The sequence below is a fragment of the Triturus cristatus genome, chromosome 8, assembly GCF_964204655.1.
Source record: "Triturus cristatus chromosome 8, aTriCri1.1, whole genome shotgun sequence".
Lineage (NCBI taxonomy): Eukaryota > Metazoa > Chordata > Amphibia > Caudata > Salamandridae > Triturus > Triturus cristatus.
In genome coordinates, this window is record NC_140591.1 from 1,101,099,278 (window position 1) to 1,101,119,835 (window position 20,558).

At 42.7% G+C, this 20,558-nt stretch overlaps 1 protein-coding gene across 1 annotated transcript in view; it reads right to left on the reverse strand.

Moving 5' to 3' along the window:
- Nucleotides 1–20,558, reverse strand: part of PPEF1 (protein phosphatase with EF-hand domain 1) — a 340,599-nt gene that overhangs the window by 171,421 nt on the left and 148,620 nt on the right. The window contains 1 exon segment of the mRNA XM_085622647.1: nt 1,288–1,348. Within this exon segment, the coding sequence (XP_085478773.1) occupies nt 1,288–1,348 (61 nt within the window).

Here is a 20,558-nt window from a genome sequence, read left to right on the forward strand (position 1 = left end):
TGAAATCCTAGGGCCTCCTCCTCCACAGTCCTGATGAAGACCCGCTTGTGACACTCCACCAAGCGCCCATAGGGTTGAAACGTCGACGATCTATTGTGGCACAGATTGCAGGACATAGTTGTTACCAACTATTTAATTTGTTTAACTTACTTGTTATTGCATTTTGAATCTGGCCTTTCAAAAACAAACCACATCCTCCCACCCTCACCTCACTGCACTATGTATTTATATCACCACTGAGCACCACTATCTCACTATTTTGTATCACTGTATGAATTTGGAAGTATAAAATTCTGCAATGTGTTTCTGTTTATCGAATGTTATCAATTCTGATACATAAATCAATGAAAATCCTTTCTCTGTGTTCTTGTTCCTCTTTCCCCTTTTGTTCAAGAAATGTTTTTGCTTTCAGAAATGTATTATATGTTATGCTGAAGTACCTACGGCTAACTACAATACGCATTGTTTCTACCCAAGGGAACCATTGTTCTTTATACATCTCATACGCAGGCACAGGACAGAAAAAAGCTTCCCACCGTACGTTTCGGGCACCCCGCTTCCCACATATGCCACTCAATACGCCCACACTCTACCAATCAAACACACAAATGGAGTAGTTTCTCACTTGAAGATGGTAGGTATGCACAAATGCAACACTGCAACCAGTTTTGAGCACCTCTAGAGAGCCTCACACATAACACCAACACAAATCCCATATAGGACATTCTATAAACCCAACCTCTACCACCTGCGCACTGAAAACAGAGTAGCCTCATACTCGGCCCCATGGAAGTACTTGGGGCCTTGTCAGATATGGACAGAGATACAAACGGTGCAGTGCAGTAAAACAAGCGTCTGAATCACCGTAAACTTCCATCTCCCATTTACCTTCCCGTTATCGCCCACCCTCTATGTCATTTTTTATGCCTTGACTGACGGAAAAAAATCCTGTCTGCCTTACTGTACAGCAGCTGCCTTCTTTCCACACCTTTTGCAATCATTTTACCACCTAGCGCTACTCCAGTAGACAGAAAAAAAATTCTCCCATGAATTTGAGTCTTTTCTTAAATTAGAAGAAAAGCAAAAATATTGTTTCATCATGGTTATTTTTATATTTTCAGTTTTGCGGCCACCTTTGCCTCTCTACAAAACAGTAATATTCCAATCTCCCAGTGTTTCTATCAAACATAGTAAAGCTATATAATCCTAAATATTTTTGGGGGGAAAAGTGTGAGCAGAGAATTATATTATCAAAAATCAAATGTATGCATTGGGTGGTGACCATACCTGGGCCAGAGCCGTTGAGATGAGTGACGTGATCCAGCATGAACGTAAAAAAGTTGGACAGCTGAAAGAAACACAATTTCGAAATGTTAATCCGAGTACTGAAAAATAAAAACATTTAATTTCAATACTTCAAATAAAAGGACTTGGTTTGAGATAGTTTTAGTAGAGAGAAGCAACTGAACAGTGTATCTACGGCCCCAAAAGGCTGAATGGATATGTCACTTGATAAAATGTAACACGCGTCCCTTGTTCGCCTGTAGAAACAGTGCTTAATTTGAGCCAGTGGTTTCCGTCACTTGGCACCGGCACTTATTTGTAAGCACTGGCTCTAGTGACAGCAGGGCCGGCATTAGCATTGGTAGCACCCAGTGCGGCTGTCTTTTTTGGCACCCCTGTCCATGGCCTCCATCTCCATGAATTCCCTCACTATCACTCTTCAGCAGTGCACCTCAACTCTCCATAGTCTTTGACGTACATTTCATTTTTTTATAGTGCACATTAACCCTCCACCCACGCTTATTTATAATGAGCCAAAACTGCCACAGACAAAATGATGATCTCTCGCCATTAGGAACGTTAATCACCAGTTATCTTGACATTTTTATTGTTGCCTGAAGACTGCTGGAGGCACCAGGAAGTTCAAGTGCTTTAAACGAAAAGATATTTTTAAACACAGCACCCCCCACCAAAGTCAGCTCCAACTGCGGCTGCACCGGACGCACCTCCATAAAGCCGGCCCTGAGTGACAGTCCACCACCTGGTGGCACCGCCTGCCACATTTTGAGATGAGCACAACAACAGTGTTTAATAAGTCAAAATACATAAAAAAATGAATAACATACGTCTCTCTCCCCATTCTTATAGCTTTGGGGGCCTGGAGTAGTCTGAATTGTCACACTTGTAGGAGTGTAATGGTTAGTAATTGAGTTAGTTCTGTCATTGGCAGTGCTGGCAGAGGCAAGGGCTGGTACAAGCTGCTGTGACCTCCTGAGAAGGGTCCAGCCACTTACCTTTTCACAAATTAAGCACTACGTAGAAACCACAAGACAATGCAGCCACAGGAGTCCCATGGAGTGGATACTTTTATTCCAAGAAACATATATCTTTGCTCTTAAAAGCGATTTTGTGTGTGTTGTTGAATATGTGATTTGCGGAACTTCTTTGTCCTACCTGAAAGGTATCCAGAATCAATCATCAAATCTTCACTCACAGGTACAACAATATTACTGCCTCTATTTTCTTTTAGGATGATCAAAGAAGCTCCTTAAAATAAGCTCTATGAGTCCCATTCACAAATGTTTTTCACACATAAGTTCAACTTAGATGTGCAAAATATTCACTTTGAGCTGGGAAACTTTGTCTAAATCCCGGTTTACAGAATCAGGACTGGAGGAATTATGTGGTGGAACATATCATCCCCGCCACCTTGGCAGAACGCAATGCACTCACCAAAGCTCCAACTTCTATCACTTCAACTTCCCTATTTATAGCATACATCTCCACCTCCACGAGCCCAATATTGGATAAGTTACCAGAGTATTCAATAGATGATGGCTTATACATTGCGTGCACATAGCCGCCCATCCGTGTATTATCAACATAGCTTTCAGACTCATAAGCGTATATACATGTCACACTATCTTACCTGCCACTCAGTAACTTCCAGTGTGAATGCCTGATTTCGGACCCAGAATATTTCCCCAGTGTTGGCTTTACCACCAGGACAGTAACAGGATGAAAGATAAGCAACACATTTCAGTTTCCAACCCACGAATTGCCAACTAGTTGATCCAAGCCCATCCCCCATATTAGAGTAATAAACAAAGCAGCTTGCAACATTAACGAGTGTCTTGCATGGTACCAGTAATTCAGTCCATGTCACTTTTGTACCATGCTAGTCCACATTTTATGTAACCATTCCCAGCACCTTTGTTTCAGCTTTCAAAGTCAAGAGCATCCCTTTGTATCTTCATCCTCAAGCTTCACAGATCATATGACCAATACCCACGCAAGGTCTATATTCTTCAATTCTGCAGCTGTTGAGTCAAGAACCAAAATGCAGGTGTTGAGGGGTAACACTCCGCGAATGTCCGATATGGGTTTGAATGTATTGGGCCACAATTGCACTTTATTTCCACACAAGCTTGGAGTGGTGAAGCTAAAGGGACATTAGGACTTTAGGGGACGTCTGAAGAATCACTGCCTCCACCCCCTTTGAAGTGATTGGATGCTCTCTCCTCTGACCTAACCACCACCTCTATTTTAACTGTCTACGACAACGTTGAGTGGTGTAACATGCATCAATTACCATGCCACGATTGCACTTTATTTCCACACAAGCTTGGAGTGGTGAAGCTAAAGGGACATTAGGACTTTAGGGGACGTCTGAAGAATCACTGCCTCCACCCCCTTTGAAGTGATTGGATGCTCTCTCCTCTGACCTAACCACCACCTCTATTTTAACTGTCTACGACAACGTTGAGTGGTGTAACATGCATCAATTACCATGCCACGATTGCACTTTATTTCCACACAAGTCTGGATTACTGATGCTAAAGGCACCTTGAGGAATTTAAGGGATGTGCAAGAAACATAGCCCCCACCCCTTGTGGACTGATTGGGTGCGCTGCTTCAATGTGTCTATCTGAGCTCACGCACTATATTTCCACACAGGCTTGGACTAGTGAAGGCAATGGGCTGAACGGGTGGTGCAAAAGGACCTAAAATTCTGGTCAGGTGAATGCAAAACTGTTTCATTGGAGTGTGAGTTGCTGCACTGGACTTAAGTTAAAGTTCTTTTGAAAATTATTAAGAAATTTCCAAACCAAACAATAGTGACTAAAAGCAGTGACAAATTTACCCTATACTTCTATGTTATGCCAGGTTGTTATGTTAAGTGTTCTCTGTTTTTAGACAAGCCAAGGGTACCACTTTATAAAAATCAAAGGGTACTCCTTAGGCGGTTTTAAGACACATTTTCCTATACACACCACCCTACCTTCACATTCCCTCACTCATCATAACGGCAAAAAGAGAGGATCTCTGACAAAGAGCCCTCTAATAGGGCTCATGTGGCATTGCAGCAGCGGCCCAATGAGGACCAAAGCCCTATGATGAAGCATGAGACCCATTTGGGTTTGTGAGGGTTCTATCTTACGAAAAGGAAGATTCCTTTGAATATATAGAATTCGAACCACCCCTCTTTCACTCTTTTCTTTAGGAACAGCCACCCTCCTTCTGTATGTATACTTCTAGATAGGAGCATGGGTGCTGGACCTTTATTAGCTCCTAGTACCCTCTTCTTTTGATTATTACTTTCTATTGTCAAACCTAATGGAGAAATCTATTTTAAGTTCAGATAACATGTTTATGAGTATTTTTTGGGGGCTTTTTGGAAATATTTTTACAGATCACAGTTTTTGTTATAGAAAAGCTTTAGTAAATCTTTCTATTAGTTCCAATGATGACACCAGGGTGTCATATAGTGCTCAAAGTGTGTCCATTATGCAGACAGTCGACTACTCAAATTGAGTCCGAGGAAATAGTCAGACCGAGCGCAAGCAAGCAGACTATCCCACAATTATCAAGTATCTTTCCGGTTTTTAGGAGAGAGAAAGCACAAATAACAATTACAATTAAACTAATTACGAAAAGGTGATTCCCAATCTTATAAAGTCCAAGTGGAATCCAATTCATATTAAATATTTCTGTGGCACACACGCAGACAGATATGTTCCCTAGAGAACTCTAGAAAAGTAAAGAAAACCTTAAAGCTACAAATCGGGAATTAAACCATCTTTAGATCCATCAAATTGTTTGGACCGTATTGCAAAGGGGAATTTGATACATATCCCTCAAAAACCAAAAAACGTATATGTAAATAGGGTTCAGAGTCCATACTTATATCGCATTATTATTAAAAATGGTTGAGCCTCTTTCTCTCTTAATCAGACAAGTGGTTTAATTTGTCTTGATCTTGCTGATCCATTCCCCTAACTATGGGTACATTTATATAGATTGTGTTGACTTGAATGGTTTCCCTTTATTTTCACAATATAGAAATTTCATCCTAGAATAATACCTCATGCTTAAGGGGGAAGCAGACTCGTCTTGCTTTTAGAATGGCATAGGGATCCGCCCTAAACAACAACAATGGGCAGTCACTTGGGAAGCATTAAGACGTGCGAACAAAGGTAACGTTTTTAGACAGATCTACAGATAGAGGCTTGTGCAATAACATCTCAAAGGCTGCACTTTTGCTTTGTTGGCTTCAGTGCAGCTTTCAATCTGGTCTGTGGGGCAAGTTGATAAGGTTGGGCATTGCTCATTCTTTGCTAATCTTAATTTGTGCACTGACTAATGAAAACATTATTCAACTCAATAATCGTGCAAGATTAAGCAGTATGATTGTCAAGGCGAATGGGCTCGAGCCGGATTGCATTCTTGATCTCTACTAGTTTAATCTGTATATTAATGTTGTTAAAATATCTAGTTTCTGCAACATGTGCCTTCATGAGTGGGAGATAGCAAGATCTCCTTCTTTGCCTATGCTTATGACACAATATTAATTGTGTCATTAGCCCCCAATTGGCTTACAAAGGATACAAAATGCTTTAACACTTTGAAATCAGAGAAATGGTTTCATTTTGACCAATACAGAAACCTAAGCATTAAATTTGTGTAAATGGAAAGGTAAATTACCCCATGTTTGCAACGGATGAAAAAACTGAAGGAGTGTTATAATTTTTGGTAGTAATCTAAATTTGAAGCGACACCACCTGTATCTCCTGAACAGAGTGAGACTTACCCGTGTGGTGATTGCTCGCATGAAAAACTGCTTTTGCTGCCCATCCATAGCCCCATTGCCAAAACTGTTTGAGGCTAAGACCTCCACTTTACCGTTATACTGTTCATTTATCCTACTTGTACAGCATAGTTACAGTCAATCTCAGGCAGATTTCACATCAATCCCCTTCAACACCGCAAACACTTTTTTGGTTTGAAACTTGGGCTGGTAGCGGTCTCTAAAGAGATTTTGGGTCTAATTTTATGCACAGGTTTCAAGAGCAATTACAACATTATAGCCTTATGGAAGCATGGGGATCAGATTATGTGGATAAAATTAATAGTGCTACAAAGAACTCTGATTCAAAGTTATAACAAGAACATAAAAGGTACTGAGAAGTAAAAGAATTGGGTAGTGTCTAAGAAACAATTTAGGGGCTGATTACGATGTCGTGCGGATAGCCTCCGACCGACAGTCAGATTCCCAGTCAGATTCCCTCTAGATCGAGTCAAAACCCATCTGCCCGACTCGGTCAGATTCCAATTTGCCCGACCGATTACAATGTTTGCGGTTCGAAGCGAAACTGTACGGTCATTCCGAATCAGTTCCTGCCGCCTCTCGGAGTATCCGTGCCAGTCGGAGCGGAATCGTACAGCTCTACTAACAGTGTTTCCGACCAGCGATTACGATTTTAGATTCCAACAGCCTTCCGAGTCGGTCTGTCCGACATGAAAAGGCTGTCGGAAACTGACTTTGGGGGCCACTACAAGTCCCCCCGTCATCCTGAGGCCTCCAGTTTGGGGCCACTGGGGTACCCAAGGGACCCCCTGTATGATTATGCACTGTGAGGCAGGCACCATAGGGTGCCCGCGACAGGGTGCAAGGTTTTCTGCAACCACCCCTTTTCCCCGTAGGGGACAGTGTTGTCGGTCGGAACATGGGCTCCCATAGAAGTCAATGGGACTCTGACTGCAGTGTTCAAAAACATCATAATCGGTCATGCAGAACCAGCGATGCGAGTCAGCCAGAACCGATTCCGAGAAGGAGTCAGTGGAAGTTTTCGCACGACATCATAATCGGCCCCTAAATCTCTATGTCTTCAAGCTTATTTGCATTTCAGCATAGAACCGCATATTCACACTTCACATATGAAAATTTGTTTTTAACTACTGAAGCTACTGGATTGTATTTATGTTAAGCATGCGACCTAGGCAATGAATTTTCTGCTTTGCCTTTTGGCATATTTGTCCTGTTATGTTAAATGTACACAATAACTATTTGAGACCTATCTTTAACAAATGTAATATGCCCATATTCTCCACTGGCTTAAAATTATGTCTAAGAGGCTCATCAGCAAAAAGAATTAATAGTGCGGTAAAAATTTACATCAGAATCTGTCTGAACTCCACACTGTGCATGAAAGCATAAAAGATCTTGTTGTTTCAGCAACCAATTACTATACTGATCTATCCAACTTCTCTACCTCGGAGATCATGAGGACGATCACTTAGCTGCCTCGTAGGGTGGAGTATGCGCCATATAAATCCAATTTAATTTATATATGAAGGGTGTGGTTCAGGGTACTTTTAGTGTTTCACAAGAAATCTCTTCAAAACAGGATGTTATTTGAGACATCTCTAAGCTAAATATGCTGACTCCGATGCAGTCCACTTTTGAAGGCATGTTGAAGCCATTAGTTCTTCTTAATTCAAGCAGGTGAAACAGATACAAAATCCTCAAAAAAATTAAAAGGGCAGTTATGGGGATATGCTTAGAGTGGTGGTGAGCTTCTGAAACCTCCTGCTGTGTTAAAGTAGTCTTCTGAGGATGTACACGTCAAACGTCCGTCTGTCTAGGCATCTCATCGACCTATGCTGATTTACAAAACCGGTGAAAGATATGGTAAACCCAGAGCTTCAATCACTTCATTAAATATCTGAATCTGCACGACTAAATCTGGTCATCAAGAACAAAAGAGACCCTTAGTTCTAAGCCAAATGGGGGATGTCTCAGAATAATGGCTGGAAAAGAAGAATGCCAGGCAATTAAAAAGTAGAACAACTGGAAGGCTGGGTTGTAAGCGTTAGTGGTCTTTACCAAGGACAATTTATAAACATGTATGAATGATAGGATAGGCGGATAATGAGTTTTCCTAAATGAAAAGTAAATACATGAATTTTTGTAATAGAGCACAGGCTGGTCTCTATACTGAAGATTGAGCCTAGTTCAATACTGTATTATTTTTAAACTGACTATAATCCTTACTAATTGGACTTTAAGGTCAAACCAAATTGGAAAAAATCTGACTGTTTCTACACCAACGGACAGTATATTCCTGAAAGTGCAAAAATTAAAAGGGAAGCACAATCCAAATTACAGCGCTTAAACCAAAATCAGCTTTTATCAGCTTTCTAAGTTCCAAAAACTCTAAAAGTAATCAGAAAGAATAATCTGTCTCCAGTGGGATTTTGTATGGTTGTGAAGATACCCAAATTTAAGTCCATTGACTCAACATGTCATCAATAATCAAGGATGACAAAGGCGAGGAACAGGTTTTTGGAATTAAACGACATGATGGGATAGTAAATACTAATAGAACTCCTAGCAAAAAATCTAATATTCCACTTTTGAAAAATCATGGAGGCATTGTATACTCAAAATTGGAAATTATAGTGGTTTCTTATCAATCCAGCAATCAGAGAAGGAGTGATGTTGGGAGTCAAAATAACAACTGTGGTGAAAGAATGTTTGTGTGTTTTAAAAATGATATGTTTGATACATACGATAACCTTTATCCAAGCCACATAAGTCGAGAACAGCAAAGTAGCAGTATTTATTACAGTTTCCATGCTTCCAATTAATGTGATAAAAAATACCACTTAGACACGCAGTCCAAAAGTTCTGGTCCCTTGATTTGGAATGTCCAATTATGACTAAAGCTACTAGTAAATAGGATATTTTGTTCTTTCAAGAGGCCTGGATTCGGGCCTGCCCTGTGCCCATGAGTATATGTTGTTTGCCAAGAATGCAGTATCCCAGGGCCTAAATCAGCTCTAGGTGGCTTAGCAACCTTGGTGGAAGTTACCTCAAAAAGAAACTGATTTATTTTAGCACCTGAATATACATAGGTCTTAGCAGCAGATATCAAGCTAATCCAAACTTGTGAACCATGTGGCCCACTAGTCTGTGTAAATAGTTACATCCCTCCTGGTGCCATTAAGTTTGATGGTGAGCTAATACAATTAGATAGAGATCTAACTAAGCTAAGGGCTTAGTATCCTACAGCAATGTTACTTTTTTCAGGTGATTTTAATCTTAGGCTGCCTTTAAATCTTATTGCTGGGGGCCTGGTCAAGAAACATGGTCACTAGCACATAGCTGTTGTTGACTCTCATGGACTGGCATTGATCCTGCCATACCCTGAACCCAGTTTGAGGGAGAGTGTACCCCGAATGTGTCTAGCATGGTTAGTGGGGCACCCTGCTATCGCTGGTAGGAATCCTAAAAAACACCTTCCAGTTTGTCCGGGGCCTCTGCCTCTTTGGAACCGCATGGCAGCAGATAGAGGCCTGGTCTTCAGATGCATTCACCTATCATGGTGGCCCCCATGCCTCTGAATCCTGACGGGATCCACTGTGCCACCTTTCTCTTGGTGGTGTAGGATCCTGGAGTACCATTTAGTCTCCTGTGTAAATGCTGGACAGAGGCGAAAGCTTGGGGTGACAAAGATCATGAGTCCTGTGGGTGCAGGGCGAGTGAAGGCTGGGAGGATCATTCGCCCCTTTTGTTCCTGGTGACATGGGGCCCTGGGGTGGCATTCCACCCCTGAAGAGATGCCAGAAAGAGGCCTGTAACTGAAACGGTTATTCCCACGCCCATGAGTCCTGTGGGCATGAGTTAGCTGTGGGACAGGACGATCCTCTGAGCCTCTGTTTCTTGAAGATGCAGGGTGGTGGGGCTGCATTTCTCCCCACGGAAAGACACCAGAATAGCCTGTTTTGTGGTGCTTGCTGACCGAGGGTTGGCTGCACCAGCTGGGGACCCCAGCTGTCCCAATTAATCTGCACCTGCTGCTGCACACATCTGGAACTTTGGGCTCCTGAGTGCCCTGGGTGCTGTCTGCCTACAGGTCTCAAACCCTAGGATGTGATTTGGGAAGAGCAGCTGCCTGTGCTGGAGACACAGCATGTGTCCTGGGCTGCGATGTACCTGTATAGCACTGCCCCTTCTTCCCCACAGTGTGATCCTTGGGTGACTTTAGGGCTCCGTTGCAGCTGGGACACAAAGACTACTGGGAATGAGAAGTCTTCTTAAGAGTTGGGCCTCCCTTTCCTAGGTTAAGTGGGGCAGCAGACATTCTGGGGGGTAGGATGACCACTGCTCTCTGCTGGGCTTGCATTGGTGTTCAACTCACCTTGTAACCACAGCCTGGGTCCTCGCTAGACAACACGGGGGTGAAGTGGATCCAGTGAGGCATTGCCTGAGTATACTCTTTCTTTCCTCATTTCCACCATGGAGAGAGACAAGGTCCCGGAAGTGATCTAGCAAACCAAAATGGATCAATGTGCTTGAGTTACGAGGGGCAATATTCCAGGCTCGCATGTCACTGTGGGTCGACCTCCAGACAGATGCTGTTTATCTGCGTTTCCACCGTGTGTCCAGACCTTTCAGTCCCTGCAAATGTTTTTATACCAATTATCGACGAATTGGTGGGAAATGGTTTTATTTGGAATGGGCGGTTATTCTAATTCTTTTGCATTTGAGGCAAATGTACTGTTTATATTTAAAACTGATAGCACCATATTCTTTTTTATATCAATGCAATGTTAACTGATAAAAGGTAATGCTTTGTTAATCATGTGATGTACTGTTTAGTACCTGGATTTCTAACAGATTATTTCTTAGAAATAAAAAATAAGAATCTGTCAATTATGTCCCTTGGGTCATATTGTAATTCTTCCTTATGAAATATTAACCACTGTGTATAAATAAGTACTCAATGTGTTCTTGGACTTTGGTGACCAACAAAGCAATCCCAGTTTCTTTATATTGGCTCTCAGTGAACTAGCATGTTCCTTTAATTTAATTTTACTTTATTTTATTTAATGAACAATTTGTAATGTGTTGTATTTTTTTAAATAAGGCATTACAATGTGTTGTATTTACCAGTATGCCAATCAATTGCATTCATTCACTAAAAGAGAATGGTAGATCGAGGTAGCCAGTCATCAGTAAAACATTTGATTAGTGAAGGTCAATGGCTGTACAAAGACAATATGTTTGTATCTGGAATGTGAGGAACTCTGCAGTTACTTCCACGTCATGTAAATACCTCTGGATTGCAGATGAGGCTGCAGTACAGTAAGTATCTATTTAAGTTCAACATTTGATAGATTGCTCACCGCGTACAAAGGTGTGGGAGTATGTTGTATCCACCCTTCTGTCTTGCTCAAGTGCAGTGTCAGTATCCGTTATCCCCATATCATCCAAAATGTAATCCTCCTTACTTACAAGACTGTTGGCATGTCTTGCCCATGCACATTGGCCAAGAGTGCAGGGAAAGGAAGCTGTCCTGCTACCCTGTTAATATATGCAATCAGGTAACCAGGTGCCTTAATTACTTACTTCTCTGGGGACAAATACTCAGCCCAACTCTTGGACAATATATGGAGGAAGAAGTAAACAAATACCGTTAACGATGTTGATTATGGTGGGGGTGGACGACATAGCCCCTGCTTTTGGGCAAAGTAAGGAGAACTAAATAGCCCCACCCGTGGACTTGTAAGATGACTAAAAATATACCCCTTCCTAGGAACATGGCAGAGGGCTATCAAATACCCCTGCGACCCTTAGGCAACCTAGGGCAGGGACTAAAAACATCCATCAGTGGGCAAGAGAGGGTGCCCCAACCTATGCCGCGACGTTTGGACAGTGCCCCCTAGTCCTGGAGCAGGTTGTGGGTCCAAATACACCCTCACCCTTTGAAAACGCAGAGGGGCTACCAAATTACCCCCTACACAATTTGATTAATCTTTCAGAAGAAAATAAAAAAATTACAGTGTTCTACCATTCTGAACTACAACACCTTCATGAAAAGTGCCATAGTTCATCTACCTTTTTTAACCTCCTCAGGAGTAATTAGTAACTTATGTGTCTGATTCACAAACTGCACATTTGAGTAAGTTTACACTTTTGAGTAAGTTTTCTACTTTTCAGGGCTCACAGATTGCACTTTCATAGTAATATACACTTTTGTAGTAACAAACGTTTTTAGTAAGTCAGCAGTACATCAGTTCTGCAACACCCTCCTATTCATTCAAATGGACTTAGAGACTTGAAATAAAACCCCATTGGGAATTAATGTTAAATTATATATAATGATTTCCCCTCCTCTGCCCTTTTGGATCCAGTGTTTCGTACTGAAGTGGGTGATGCCATTAAGGAATATTTCGAACTCAATGAAGGCACGGTAGATTCCCAACTTATGCTTTGGGATGCCTTCAAGGCTCTGATGCGCGGGGTCAGTATTTCTCAACATGTGGGTGTGCTCCATTCAATCCGCAATGACCTGAGCGCAATTGAACAAAAACTAAAAGTTGTGGATACCGGTTCCCTAACAGATCCCTCGTCAGCCTGTTTTTGTACCCGCTCGGTGCTAATGGTTAAATTCAATGACGCAGCTTCCAGAAAAGTCAAATACCTCGGTAAATATGCTAAGGCCAGGGTGTATGGGGAGGGCGAAAGGACGCTTGCTAGGCTCCTCCGCCCACAATACCAGTCAGTGTACATTACACAGCTGGACTCGGAAGAGGGGGTTTCACTGATTACTAACACTGACATCACTCAAACCCTATTAAAGTATTACACACGATTGTACGAAACGCGGTCTCCCCCCCAGTGGACAGGCCCTGAGGGACTATTTGCAAGACATTTCTATGATCTGGCTTGAAGATGGGCAGCGCAAATTCTTAGCCTTCCCCATTGATGCGGATGAAGTGCGACAAGCAATAAAAGACTTAGCCAGTAGTCGAGCTTCTGGTTCCGACAGCCTCACCTCAGATTTTTAAAAAGCTTATCAAGACATACTCGCCCCTCAATTGGTTGAGGTATATGCAGAGGCCCTGGAAGGCGGCTCTCTTTCTCCGACCATGCGCGAAGCCATAATAACACTACTTTCTTTTCCCGGGCAAACCACCTACCCAATGCCAGTCGTACAGACCGCTATCGCTGTAAAACCACGACTATAAAATTCTTGCCAAAATATTAGCCACTCGTCTCTCGCTACTGGTTGATACCATACCATGCCCTTTTTAGGAAGGGTTTATTCTTGGTAGGTCTACGACTGTCAACTTGCTTACAGTATTCTCGGTGATGAACCAGATGGAACCTACGCTCCCAGCTGCCGTCGTATTGCTAGATGCCGAGTAGGCGTTCGATTCATTGGAATGGTCCTTCTTGTATGCAGTAATGCAGAAACTTGGTATACCCATAGGGTGTATGAACTTGATCAGTCTTCTATACTCCAATCAAATTGCCCGGCTGAGAGTGAATGGTTCCTTACAGCGTCATTCACTCTGTCGCGCGGCACTCAGCAGGGATGCCCATTATCCCCCCTTCTGTTTATTGTAGCCATGGACCCACTAGCCCGCCATTTACAGAAGCGTCATCTCCATAGGGGTTTGCAATTGCACACTGGTGCGCTCATTGCCTCTTTCTACGTGGATGAAGTGCTGTTATTCGTTCGACACCCAGCAGAAAACCTTCCCCCATTACTAAGAGAGATAGTCCATTTTAGAGTACACTCAGGCATGGTTATAAATTGGTCAAAGTCGGAGATCTTTCCACTGATGCCTGCAACCACCCAGGTGGACATCGAGTTCCCCTTGCGCTGTTGTACCTCTCCCCCTAAATATCTCGGCATTTATTTACATTGCAGTGTGGCCGAAGTCATGCGTATCAATTACGGGCCGGCTATTGACAGACTGACGTCACACTCCGACCACTGGATTAAACTCTCCCTCTCTATAGCCGGCCGGATAGCCATAATTAAAATGGTTGTACTCCCACGCCTGCTATATTTATTTATGAATATTCCAATTGCATTGACAGCTGCTTTTTTTGCCACTTTACGCTCTATATTAACCCGACTGGTGTGGGTGGGCAAGTAACCCAGAATCGGATGGGATACTCTCACAATGCCGTACGAGCGTGGAGGTTTTGGTGTTCCGGATTTCTACCTCTACTATCTGGTAGCTCAGGTACATTTCACTTAGTTTTGGTATCATCCCGATGCTCGCATACAGTATCTTAGGCCTGAACGATCCCAGGCACACCTGAATTCACTCTCATCGATTTTGCTGTGAGGGCTCCCACGTTGCCCTGCCAAAATACAGATGTTAGCCACAACTTGCTGGGCGTGGACCAAACTGCGTCGGTATTTGCAATATGCTACCTTGTACTCCCCTCATATACCATTGCTCAATAATTTATGGATACCCCCTACCACCGAAACTCTTACAAAAAGGACACTAGACAGGTTACGGCTTAGCACTGTGGGAGATCTATTTAGAGACTCTTGACTATGTTCTGTCTCTGACTTGGCAACAAGGGGCGCCGCTACTTACATGGACAGATTTTTATTACATAGAGTGCACGGTGCCCTGAGGAGTGTTTTACCTGAGGCTGCTGCGGAACCGGCTGATTTCCCCCCTCTCACACCAGTTATCAAATCCACAGATAGCACACACCTTATCTCACGTCTTTATCACATATCACAATCCATAAGGCCACTAGTGGGCCTCATGTCTAGAATGGCTTGGGAACTAGATTTGGGCGAAACTTTGACAGACGCAATAGGGTCCTACTATTGTGCTCAAACACGATATGTATCAATTAACTATAGGCATAAACTGATACATTTTAAAAACCTGCATAGAGCATACATTACCCAAAAATTGATGGCTAGAATCAGCTCCACTGTCTCGCATTCATGCAGCAGATGCGCGATGCCAGATGCAGATTTCGCACACCTCGCTTGGGATTGTGCGCCCCTCTGGAATTATTGGAAGGATGTGTTCCACCATTCCACCATTTATCACTTATGATCGAACTCACACTAGAACTCTCCCCACTGATGGCATTGCTGGGTTATGTCAAACCCCTCAAGAGAAGTGTCAGAAGATTCTCTGCATTTGCGCTTCTCCTAGCTAAATGTCAAATCTCCCTACACTGGGGAAGAGCAGAAACACCAACTATCACACATTGGGTTCGGGACCTTATCTATTGTAATACAACTATTGACACTTATGCAACACTATTGCCTCTTAAGGACTAACTGCAGATTCATCCTTTAGATAACAAATTGGGGGGATATGGGTGAAATGCGGGGTGATACGAGAGCATGCTTATTCCGCACATGCGGACAACCAGGGCTCTGTTATAGGGTTATAACATGATTCAGTATGGATCCTAGTCACTTGTTACCACCGGCCAGACTGTTATACTATACTAGATACTCTGTGCACTATATTGTACTGTTGATTGCATATGCTCCATCATTGTTATGTACTTTTCTTTTTCCTTTTGTAGTTAGCTTTGATTTCAACAGCGGAATGACATGTGTCCTAACACGCCGTGATGAAACTGCATACATTTGTCTTCTTTATTTATGTATTATTGTATTGTTTCTATAAAAAATCAATAAAGATTTTTTTTTTCAAAATTACATTTAATGATTTAAAATAATGAAAAATATAAATTAATGTTGTAAAAAATATATAAAATACTAAATATTTCTTTATCATTATAAAATATTTTAGTAACCTATTTTGAAATAAAAAATAATGCAACAATCTGTTTTATCAAAAATTATAAAAATAATTTCATTAATTCTAGTCATCACTTTTAATAATTACTAATGAACCTCAATATGTTTTAGCTGAGAGTTCATTTTTTAATTTAAGTTTCAGAAAACGAATTTGTATTTAATTTAATATATTTCCATTAAAAAGTTACAATTAAAAAACTGAGTGCCCAGCTGGCTCGGGCAGAACATGAGCTGCGTGAGCTGGACATTCGCCCAGCTGCAGAAACAGGAGCTTGCTGTGACATAATTTGTCTCTGTTCAGAACATGCAGAGGTGAGGTCCAGGCTCATTCTGTACAACTACTGCGAGCACACGGTGGCAGGCATACTGCTTGCAGTGGGAGATCATGGTACAATCATGACAATTTGCCACCAGGACGAACATTATGAGCACAGACAGGCCGACATAGTGGCAGTGTTCTCGGACTTCTACCGGTCTCTGTATGGTTTGACCACAGAAGAGTCAGAGGAGCGATAGATTATCTTCCTAGCTGACATTCCCCTGACAGCATTGACTCCGGAAGCCAGCCGCCCCATTAAGGCACCCGTCACTGAGGGGGGAAATTAGATGTGCAATCAAACAATTGGTGACGGAGAAGAAGCCGGGCAGTGACGGCCATCCTTTGTAATTATATAAATGTGCACAAGCGGAATTTATCAAACCCTTGGCCAAAATCTATGCGCCACGCGGGAAGCAAGCACCCCACCTGAGACCTCTCGGGAGGTGATTATTGTTTTGAATGTGAAGCGAAAGAGATACCCTGTAGAAAAGAGTGTTTATAGGCCTCTGTTTCTACTCAACCTGGATTGTAAGATCCTAGGTAAGATCACTGCGAACCGAATCCTAAATTATTTGCCCACTCTGATCCAAAAAGGCCAATGCGGCTTATTTCCTGGATGAAGCACTTCCATGAACATGCGTAGGGTATTCCACATTGTTGACGGACTACAAGTTGGGCTTTATCAATCAGCGGCAGTGCCAGCAGGTATGGAAAAAGCATTCGACAGCCTCATCTGGATCTACTTACTTGAGGTCCCGTGTTGCATTTAGTTTGGCCAAATAGATTGGATATGTGTATTATACTCAGATTTCGGAGCAAGCATCAGCATTGGTCATAAGTGCTCGGACCATTGGCACATACACAGGGGCACACAACAGGGTTGCCCGCTGTCACCACTGTTGTTCGCACTTTCCATGGAACCATTGCCAAGAACAATACACACACCACATGCAGAACACAAACCGATGCTGAACGGCCAGGCGCACATTATATCCTTATACGCAGACGACATCCTGATATATCTGCACAACACTGCAGCTGGACTGCCGCCAATCAGGTGGACACTGGAGTTGTTCGGTGAGTTATCAGGTCTACGAATGAATATCGCAAAATCGTGCTTGTTTCACTGACGGCATGGGGGTTGACTGCAGTCTTGGAGGCGGAGCCATTCGGCATGACAATCTCTCCACATACCTTCAGATATCTAGGGCTTCAGGTGTATACAGATCCGGTGGATGTGGAAGAGGGCAGGGTGGGAGGGTGGTCATGTTGCAACACGTGTCTTCACTGTATTTATAGTCACTGCCGCTTTCGCCAATGGGATGAGTGGCTTTGGTGAAGAAGCTGCGACTCCTGCATGTATTCACCATTGTACTGTTGCTGCAATGGTGTGAGGTGTTTCAGAAGCTGGATAGTTGGCTCTCTGAGCTTATCTGGGCTTTAGGAAAATGACGCGTGGCATTAAACAAATTGTGCATGCCTGTTACAGCTAGGGGAATGGGGGGCCCTGGATTACAAGATGTACTACCTGATGAGTCAGCTGCAGTGGCTAATGACATGGTCGAGCGAAGACTCCATAAATGGGGTGTTAGGGAAACCCAATCACACTAATCATACTCCACTATTGCTCCAGGTGGCCCAGTACTGTTGGGCGTGCTATCAACAACAACGGCGTACTCTTCTGACTTACCGCTGCAGTGTTTGCCTGCTTTTGCTTAATTTAGGCCTACGAGAACCGCTCGCAGTGGCCACCTGCCTCAGTGCTCACACTGGGTCAGCTGTTTGCAGACAAGGTGAAAATTTTGTTTGAACACCTACGGAGAACATATGACTTTTCAGCAGGACAGTTTTTGACCCATGCGATGCTCAAACATGCCCTTGCAACGACATTGGGGGACCCGGACAAAGAGCCTGAGGCTGACCCTGCGCTTCAGGTACTGCTGACATGAAGCCCAAAATGCCTAATGTGTACAATGCAATGGGCAAAGCAGTGGCACCGACATCGCTTGACAGGGAGAAATGGAGTTGCGACTTATGCATTGACCTGACTGATACTGATATGGCTAGGATATTGGGCCATGAGTTTCTAGGAACGCCCAGCTAAAATTACTGCAGCTTAATTATGTGCATTGCACATAGCTTACCACAGTGCGCATGTACAAGATGTTAGCTAGGTCACCCCACCACTTCCCAAGGAGCAGAACCAAACAAGCAGGATTTTACCACATGACCTGGCAGTGTGCAGCGCTACACCCATTCTAGATGGATGTGTGTACATACCTCACACGGCTGATGGGCATGTGGCATCCTAACCTAATACACCCCAGACATGTCTCCTTGGACTGATGCCTCACCTCAAGAAAGACAAAGTGGGAACCAGTCTCACAGACCTCATGCTGGTGTGTCACGCTGTAGCAATGCACTTGAAGGCAACTGATGCACCGCCCATGGTGGGATGGGAGAATGAGGTCAAACAATGGGCAAGGGCTAAGAATGGTGTCCTGCAGCACCTCTGTTGACAAGCTGGGTGAGGCATCCATGTCATGGGATGGGATGTACTGTTGGTGGCTCTAGACAACGAAGCCGAATTCCAACTGCAATAAAGCTGTGTAGATCTTGCACGACTGGTGGCCCCTTGACATGAACCAGAAATCCCCACCACAACCCCCAACCCTCACACACTCACCTGCCCCACACAATAGATCTTACACAGGTGCTCCGGACAGCATTATGTGTAACCTGCATTGTTGTCTTTCTAAGATACTGTAAATGAAGTCCACCAGTGTACCATATTCTGATTAACTTGTCTAAAAGCAATAAGTACCTATTTTAAAATTTTAAAAATAAATTCACACGTAAAGAAATTAAAATAATGTGCATTATTATTAAAAGTAATGTATACAGTTAATTAAAATTATTGTAGTTATTCTTTAATAAAAATGGTGGCATTATTCTTTAAATTCGATATAGCTTATAAAAATATGTTCTTTTTAATTAATGTAAATAACTTAAGTTATTTTAAGATTATTTCCTATGAGTTTTATTTTAAGTTCATACCTACGTTATTTTCTATGGGAGGGTTTTGCAGTACCAGTGGTTGATCATGCGTAGTACTGGATTTACTACTGTTTTTTTTTTTTAAGTTGTAACTTACACTCAGGTTGGTGAATACTGGAAAGTAGTAAACACACTCAAAAGTGTAAACTTACTCAAAAGGCCCAAAGTGTTTTACATGTTTGAACCTTTAACTAGGAAAAGCTGAAAGATCCCCAGGTACCCAGTTTGCTATTGCATACGTGCGCCAGACAGCCATTTTACAATCACACAATGGTGACTTTGGCCCAGGTACCTGCCAGAATGAATTTCCAATAAACAAAATTAATTTTAGGAAAAAAATGACCACTGTTATTGTTTTTAAAAAATATGTTTTGTAAATTACCACTTATCATTCATTGGTGGCCTATGGGCACTATGGATAAATGTTTGCAGGTAGTTAAATAATGCTTTATGGAATCCAGTGATGAAGAATATTGCACTTCAATGGGTAAGAGTGGGGTCTACCAAGGACGCCAATAATTGAATTTGCCAAAAGATGCCAAAGCCATAGAAGAACAGAGACATGAAATTCAATGCTTAAGTAGGCATGTTAGTCTTGGGTCTCTGGCTTGCCAAGGGTGGGGGCACCAACCTAGGAGGCAAAACTTGTCAGTGACTGGACTGTCTAAATGGCAGAGAGAAAATGTGATTATTAGATAGAGAAGGCTGACCCAGATTACAATACAGGCTGCAACATGAAACCTAAAAGATGTAAAATACACAAACTAAGGTATTTGTAAACCATAACCCCCACCACCATGCATGAAAGGTTGAAAAGAAATGTGAATGCGAGAATGAGGGTATGTGTTAGTGATTGAGTAAGAGTTTGCAGGATTCAGGTCTACCCAGCCAGCATCCTCCTTGGATGCCAGAGGGAACACTCTCCATATGTACCCTGTTACCAGATCTCTGTAGCTTCATCACACACAAGGATACTGCTCTGAAGGCACCTGATGATTATGATTCATGAGATTCCAGTCCAGCACATGGCTCAAGGTCAACCGTGGTACACTGCTAGTCACCATTCAATGGGAGAGTGAGACATTATTTTAATGCCTGTTGACTTCAATACATTCTGTAGTGTTTCAAAAGGGTAGGGCTTCACTCAGTTAATAGATGTGATTTTTCTTCTGCATGATTATTAAGGATAAATGGGAGCTGAGCACTAGCTCTAGAAGATCAAGTGTGCCATGTCCGTACCTAGAAACAAAACAGTGCATTGAGTTCAGGGGAAGTATTCTTGC